Raw genomic sequence first — 7,362 nt, forward strand, 5'->3', positions numbered from 1 at the left:
AGGCTCCTCGTTAAGCGTCTGGATCCTGGAAAGCGAAGTAGTCCTTGGGTGTATTTTGGTTTCTGGTTGTATATATGTATATATATGTCTAGCTTACTCTCCAAGTAACTTATGTATGCTGTTCCTCTTAGAGGTTGAGGGAGAGTTAAGAGTTTACTTTGATATTTTGATGTATTTTGGGGATATCTATATATGTTTATATGTATATATACATCCTCCGGCCAGCCTTAGTTTCGCAGGCTGAGTCAGGGGGCTAGTTAAGCTGTTTCCTTGGCTTTCCTTATTCTTTTGCTTATTCCTATCGTGTTTCTATTAGGTTTCTTAGCACGCAAGCAATCTTTTTCGTTGAGTGTTGCGCTTTTAATTTTTCGTAATTTTTGTTTACCGCTTTGAGTATATTTTTCCCTTCTCTATTATGTATTTATTTTACTGTATTAAAGGTCCATAATACCACACTGCCTCTATTCTACGACTTAAGCATAAAACCTTGTGTAGTATATATATAGGTTTAGTTTCAAACTATAAATATATTTTTATTTAAATTTTATTTTTATATATTTTTATCCCTTATTGTTAAATTTTTTTGGATCCCTCACTGTAATGGAAATTTACTCAAAGCCAACTGAAATGTGCAGATAACATTTTTTTAATCTTAAAGAGTGTTCTTGTAGGTTTTTTTTTTTTTAACTCAATTTTTTTCATAATTTTATAACTACAAAACAAGTAAAATATGAGTGGTGGAGAGAGGAGCTTCAACACAAACCTCAAATAAGCAGAGTTCCGAGAAGCCTCCATTTTGTTTTGTAAATAAAACACATGAATAGTCTTTCTAGTTTCTATGCTCTATCCTCAAATACCACATTCCAAAACCAATGTCCACCTCACCAAAAGCCACGTGTGTAATAATACTCCCAATTCATTTGTGTGGTTCTTGATAAATTCCCATGCTACCCATATGGCCATATCCACAGATTTTTCTTTTCCATTTTCTCCATCACTTTCTATTTTGGCAACACTCTCACTCAAGCATTCAGATAACATGATCACACTATAAAGATCACAGTCTCACCTCTCTCTTTCCTTCAATCCATAAACACTTTAATTTCAAATAGCTTCATAGTTATCATATTTCGTCCTCTTCCCTTGATACCAAAACCCCTTTTGGAATCACTATAAACACAATGGCAACTTCAGCTGTTGGAGCCATCAACTTGCTACCGGTACTCATTTTTATATTACTACTAACTATATATCATATCGTGCTCATTTGCACCCAAAAAAAAAATGTTCAAGCTTTTTGGTCTTGTAGATATATAACATGTTTGGTTTTACTTAATTATACTTTTTGTTTCGTGGGTTTTATTTATTTATGTATTTTTAATTGCATTTTTTTATTTCTTAATTTCATATATATTATTAAGTTTATTCTAGTTCTAGTACATAAACATGCTTACATACTTTTAGATTTATCTATACGATGACTATATGAGCAAGGAAATATTGTGAATTTTGAGCAACTTTGATATCTTGAGATTTTGCTATTTGGTCTGTTCTAAATTCATCTTTAATTAAACTAGAAGAGATGTTAATAGCTTAGATGTAAATAAGATTTATGATAGGATCATAGGAAGATAATGTTTTCTTCTATACACCTAAATAAACCTCCCTTTTACACTATTTGACTAGATTGTAATCTTCACTCAACCTTAAATTTGATGGTTGTCTAAACAAACCTCTACATTTGAATCCTCAAATAACATTACTGTTAGGATAGAATATTATTCATTTAGAGCAACTCTAACGAGTACTTTTAGAATATCACTTTTGATACTTAGAAGAAGTAAACTAATTTAGAATTGAAATTTGCATTAAAATGAATAGATGGAATGAAACAGATCTCCCTACAGAGAGCGGGTATTATCTTAATGGAGAACCAAATAAATGATAAAATAATAATATAAATTCAAATTGAATTGTGACGAAGCATTGGAGTGAGAATCTCTCATTTAGTTTCAAATTACTATTTATGACATATGAACTTACAAATGCTGCTGTGACATTTTGTAGAACGAAAAGTGAAATTAAATGCTATTAACGGTATAAGAATTTAGTTACTATTGTTGATATAGTGTTACATGGAACTTGCAATAATATGAACTGATGAGAGAAGGGATTTGTGTGTAAATGGTGCAGTTGCAGTTGAAACTGAGTGGATCAAGCAGTGGTGCACCTCCAACAACAAACTCAGCATTCTTTGGAACCAGCTTGAAGAGAGTGAGTTCTGTAGTTTCAAACCAGAGGAATTTGTCTGGCGGGAACTTTAAGGTTTGCGCCGGAATCGAATACGATGAGGAGAAGCAGACCACGAAGGACAGATGGAGTGGACTTGCCTATGACACTTCAGATGATCAACAAGATATCACAAGAGGAAAAGGAATGGTGGACTCTCTCTTCCAAGCCCCCATGGATAGTGGCACTCACTATGCTGTCATGAGTTCTTATGATTACATCAGTACCGGTCTTCGCCAGTAAGTTACTTTGAACTTCATTTTCATAACAAAAGTTGAATCTTTTTCTTCTTATTTTCGGTTTGATTGATTACTCCAGAGGTACCTTCTATCTTTTCACTCCATATTTTGTTAGATACTTATAATTTAAAGCTTTTGAGTAATACCCAAATGAGTCTCAAAAGCTTTTTAGTTGAACACTTTAGTCTTTAGTCTTTAGTCTTTAGTCTTCAACAAAATTTATTCATGTTAGACAAATCAGTCTTCATATCAATACTGTTCGTTTTTATAAAATAACTGATATAAAAATTTTAAGTGTTAGGGGGACAGCAACTTTTGTGATTTATAGCCATCAAATAGTCATCAATGATGATTTTAATGGTGAGAGATTGGTATGAGATTTCATCTAATGGCTCACTTTTCTTTGCTAGTTACATGTTGGCCAGAATTTAATAAAGTTGCTGGTCCCCTAGACTTTTCCTTTTAAAATTATTAGGCATGGTTATGCTTTAATTAAATAACGACAAGGACCAATTTGTCTAACAAAATAAAAGAGTCTGATTTGGTAATTAAAATTTGGGATATTACTTTTAAGTTTGTATATTGTATAGTTTTTAACTATTTCTAGTAAAGTCTTTATATTATATAATGTTTTTTAATTAGGTCCTTCTAATTTAAAATTTTTGTGATCAAGTCCCTGTTTTTTTTTTAAAAAAAAGTAAATGAGGCTCAAAAGATGCTACAAACACAAGATTTAAGACACAATTATAAGGACTTGACACAAGACTTCTAGATTAGAGGAACAAGGTTGAAGATTAAGTGAAACTATAAGGACTTTTGAAGTAATTTACCCTAAAATAATGAAGTTGTTGAATGCTAATTCACCTTTTTTTTTTTTATCAGGTACAATTTGGACAACACCATTGATGGTTTCTATATTGCTCCTGCATTCATGGACAAGGTTGTAGTTCACATCACCAAGAACTTTTTGAACTTGCCAAATATTAAAGTTCCTCTTATTTTGGGAATTTGGGGTGGCAAAGGTCAAGGGAAGTCTTTTCAATGTGAACTTGTGTTTGCCAAGATGGGAATCAAGTAAGTTCAGTTACATTCCTTAACATGTAATCTCCCCTTAAAATTGATGCTTAATTAGTCTCTAACTCTTTGATATTTGGCCTTTGAATTCAGCCCTATAATGATGAGTGCTGGAGAATTGGAAAGTGGAAATGCCGGAGAGCCTGCAAAGTTGATCAGGCAAAGGTATCGCGAGGCGGCGGACATAATTAAGAAAGGAAAGATGTGCTGCCTCTTCATCAATGATCTTGATGCAGGGGCTGGTAGGATGGGTGGAACAACCCAATACACAGTTAACAACCAAATGGTAAATGCCACACTCATGAACATTGCTGATAACCCAACCAATGTTCAACTTCCTGGTATGTACAACAAGGAGGAGAATCCGCGTGTCCCCATCATTGTCACCGGTAATGACTTCTCAACATTGTATGCTCCTCTCATTCGCGACGGACGTATGGAGAAATTCTATTGGGCGCCGACTCGAGAAGACCGGATTGGTGTCTGCCAAGGTATTTTCAGGACAGATAATGTTCCCAAAGAGGACATTGTAAGGCTTGTTGATACCTTCCCTGGTCAATCTATTGGTAAGTTTTTTTATTCAAAAAGTCTTGGGGCCAGCATTTTTTCTTTTTATCAATTTTGGTCCGCATTTAGCCAGCACAAATGCCAAGGTGCCTTCAACAAATAAATTATATTGATTCATGTGTTTAAATTATGGTAAATGTGGTTACAAACTGTGTTGACTCATGTATGCAAACTCCTGTAAATATGAGTGCAAACTATTGTCGGCTAAATACTGGTCCAAAATAATAATATTTGCTGGCCTCCTTGTAGCACTGTTGTTTTTTATTTGCTAATTCCCCATTTTCATCGATCATAAAAGCTTGAAAAAATGAGATGTTGATGAAATTGTGTAGACTTCTTTGGTGCCTTGAGGGCTAGAGTGTATGATGATGAAGTCAGGACTTGGATCTCTAGTGTTGGGGTGGAAAGCATTGGGAAAAGGCTTGTGAACTCAAAGGAGGGACCTCCAGTTTTCGAGCAACCGAAGATGACAATCGAGAAGCTTCTCGAGTACGGAAACATGCTTGTCCAAGAGCAAGAGAATGTCAAGAGGGTTCAATTGGCTGACAAGTACCTCAATGAGGCAGCTCTTGGAGAAGAAAATGAAGATGCCATAAAAACCGGAAACTTCTATGGTTAGAACTCTGATCCATAAAGCCTCCTGAAAATTTAGAATAAACAAGAGTGAAAAAAAAGTCTTACCTTATTGTGTGGATGCAGGAAAAGGAGCTCAACAGGTTCATATTCCCATCCCTGAAGGTTGCACTGACCCTGTTGCAGAAAACTATGATCCAACAGCCAGAAGTGATGATGGAAGCTGCACATACAAATTTTAGATGATTCTTATAGCCATTTTTGGGCAGATAAATAAAGGGGTTTGGCATAGGAGTCCAAAGAGAGTGTTAATTGGTGTTACTATGTTTCTCAGATTAGTTTTCACTTTCTTTATGTAAGGTGCATTAATCTGAACTTTGAAGCCGTACATTGTACTGTTGCTTGTATAACCCATGCTTGGGTTTTACTTTATGAGTGATTATAACTAGCTTTTTTAGTAATATCCTTCGCATCTTTTATATATGATGATATAATAGATGTTTAGAAATTACATAAAGATTAAAATATAAATGGCTATGCATTGTTCTTTGTCTCAGGGCATATGTGCATATAATATTGGGCAAGGGATTAGATTTACAAAAATATAAGTATACATAAAAAAAATCAACGATTATGTATTTGTATAAAAATTTATGTGTTATTTAACTTATTTTTAATACATATTTTGTATTTTAATATATATTTTATATAAATAATTGATTTAGTAAATGGTAAATTTACAGAAATGAAAATATCCTATCATAAAAAAGATTTGTGAATTAGGCTAAAAAATTTGGTTATCGAATAGATGGTGTTTTGGCTGGAAATGGGGATACTTTATGTATTACTCTTAGGTGGACGTGTCAGATGCAAGCTCAACACGCAGGGGGCGTGTTACCTGAAGCACGTGGGAACCATGCTGATGTGGCAAAGCGTGGTTGGCTCACTAAGACATCACGTGGGGGTATACTTAATCACCACGGGTGGGGTGTGCTGACATGGCAAAGCGTAGTTGGCTCACAAACGCAACACGTGGTGGGCGTGTTGAGTCAGCACACAGGGGCGTGTTGACACGTGGTAAAGCGTGATTGGCTGAGGCAGGCAGCACGTGGGGGCGTGTTGAATACTCCCCTCTATATAAGGCAGAGCTCGATACTATTTTCATTCTGAATAAGAATGTGTTTTAAGTGTGTTGTTAGTGTAATGGAGGGCACCGCAAATTTGGTGGTGTATCGCAACGGTGAGATAATACGTAATACTCATGAGGGAGTGAGGTTTGTGTGCCAGAATCCATTTTCGTTTGTGGTATCATGCACCATGACGTTAATGGAGCTGCAAAACGGCCTCTGTCAAAACATGGAGAACAGTACGTTAATGAGAGTGAGTAGAATTCTGTACTGGAATTCGGTTGTAGTTTTTGGTGGTCTAATACAGTTTGATACCATGCCGATCACTGATGAAGTGAGTATGCAGAATATGTTTCAAATTCACCAGCAGACTCAGATGCGACACCCACAGATTGAGTTGTACGTTGAGTTTGAAACCGTAGAGGCAGTAGTGATTCAAAATGATTTAAATATAGATGATGATAGAGCTGCAGTGTATGAAAGAATGAATACTGACAGCAAAGAGGACTTCAAAGCCACTTATGAAGCCGGCGACGAAGACAAGGATGGTGATGTGGGAGTTGAGGCAGTAGCGGAGAATGTAGTGGTTCATCCCTCGAGCAGTCAACCGATGTATGTTCCACCTTTAATGCGTGAGTTGGATCTCGATGCCATGCATGCCCCCGAGTTTCCAGAATATGCAAACATAGGTACGTGTTGACTGAATAACAAGTTTTTGTTAATTTATACTTTGGATTGATCAATGAACGATGATTTCGGCTTTCTGTAGGTATTGCTGATCCTGAGGACGAAGAGTTCCAGATTGGAATGGAATACAGTTCTAGAAAGTCGGTCGTCGCAGCAATTAGAAGTTACACTATATCTAGAGGAGTTGACTATGATGTGTATGAGCCTGAGCCACAGACGTTCTATACAAAATGCAAGATGTACGGACGTGAGTGCGACTGGCTTATCCGAGCTAGCTTGATACGGAAAAAAGGTTGTTGGGAAATATGCAGATACAACGGTAGGCACACGTGTACAATCGGAATGATTTCACAAGATCATTCCAAGTTGGACTCGGATACTATTGCTAAGGCTATAAGGCCATTGGTCGAGACTGACCCGTCCATCAAGGTGAAATCTATAATAGCGGAAGTCTAGTCAAGGTTCAACTATACTATCAGTTATTGAAAGGCTTGGTTAGCAAAGCAGAAGTCCATAGCCAAAGTTTTCGGTGGTTGGGAGGATTCTTACCAAGCCTTGCCATAGTGACTTTCGGTCATGGTGCAGAAGATGCCTGGTTCAGTTGTCCAAATAGAAACACGACCACTGTACAACGGGAATGAGGAGGCGCACGGTGTAAAAATACTTCATCGCGTATTTTGGAGTTTCAATCCATGCATTAGGGCATTCAGGCATTGCAAGCTCCTAGTTTAGGTTGACGGCACACACCTATACGAAAAATACAAAGGTACACTTCTAATCGTTGTTGCACAAGATGGGAACCAGAA

The 7,362-nt window shown here is 36.5% G+C and overlaps 1 protein-coding gene across 2 annotated transcripts; it reads left to right on the forward strand.

The window, feature by feature from the left end:
• The first annotated feature begins 736 nt into the window (after positions 1-736).
• On the forward strand, positions 737-5,203 carry LOC112748433 (ribulose bisphosphate carboxylase/oxygenase activase 2, chloroplastic). Of its 2 annotated transcripts, none has more exons than XM_025796673.2 (6): positions 737-1,220; positions 2,194-2,528; positions 3,411-3,602; positions 3,696-4,168; positions 4,502-4,783; positions 4,869-5,203. In XM_025796673.2, the coding sequence occupies exons 1-6, from the start codon at positions 1,182-1,184 to the stop codon at positions 4,982-4,984; spliced, it is 1,437 nt and encodes a 478-aa protein (XP_025652458.1). In that variant the 5' UTR covers positions 737-1,181; the 3' UTR covers positions 4,985-5,203. The 2 variants fall into 2 exon arrangements, with proteins under 2 accessions (XP_025652458.1, XP_025652462.1); XM_025796677.3 differs by having other exon boundaries at positions 947-1,220; positions 2,200-2,528.
• Positions 5,204-7,362: the final 2,159 nt, after the last annotated feature.

The sequence above is a fragment of the Arachis hypogaea genome, chromosome 2 (assembly GCF_003086295.3).
Source record: "Arachis hypogaea cultivar Tifrunner chromosome 2, arahy.Tifrunner.gnm2.J5K5, whole genome shotgun sequence".
Classification (NCBI taxonomy): domain Eukaryota; kingdom Viridiplantae; phylum Streptophyta; class Magnoliopsida; order Fabales; family Fabaceae; genus Arachis; species Arachis hypogaea.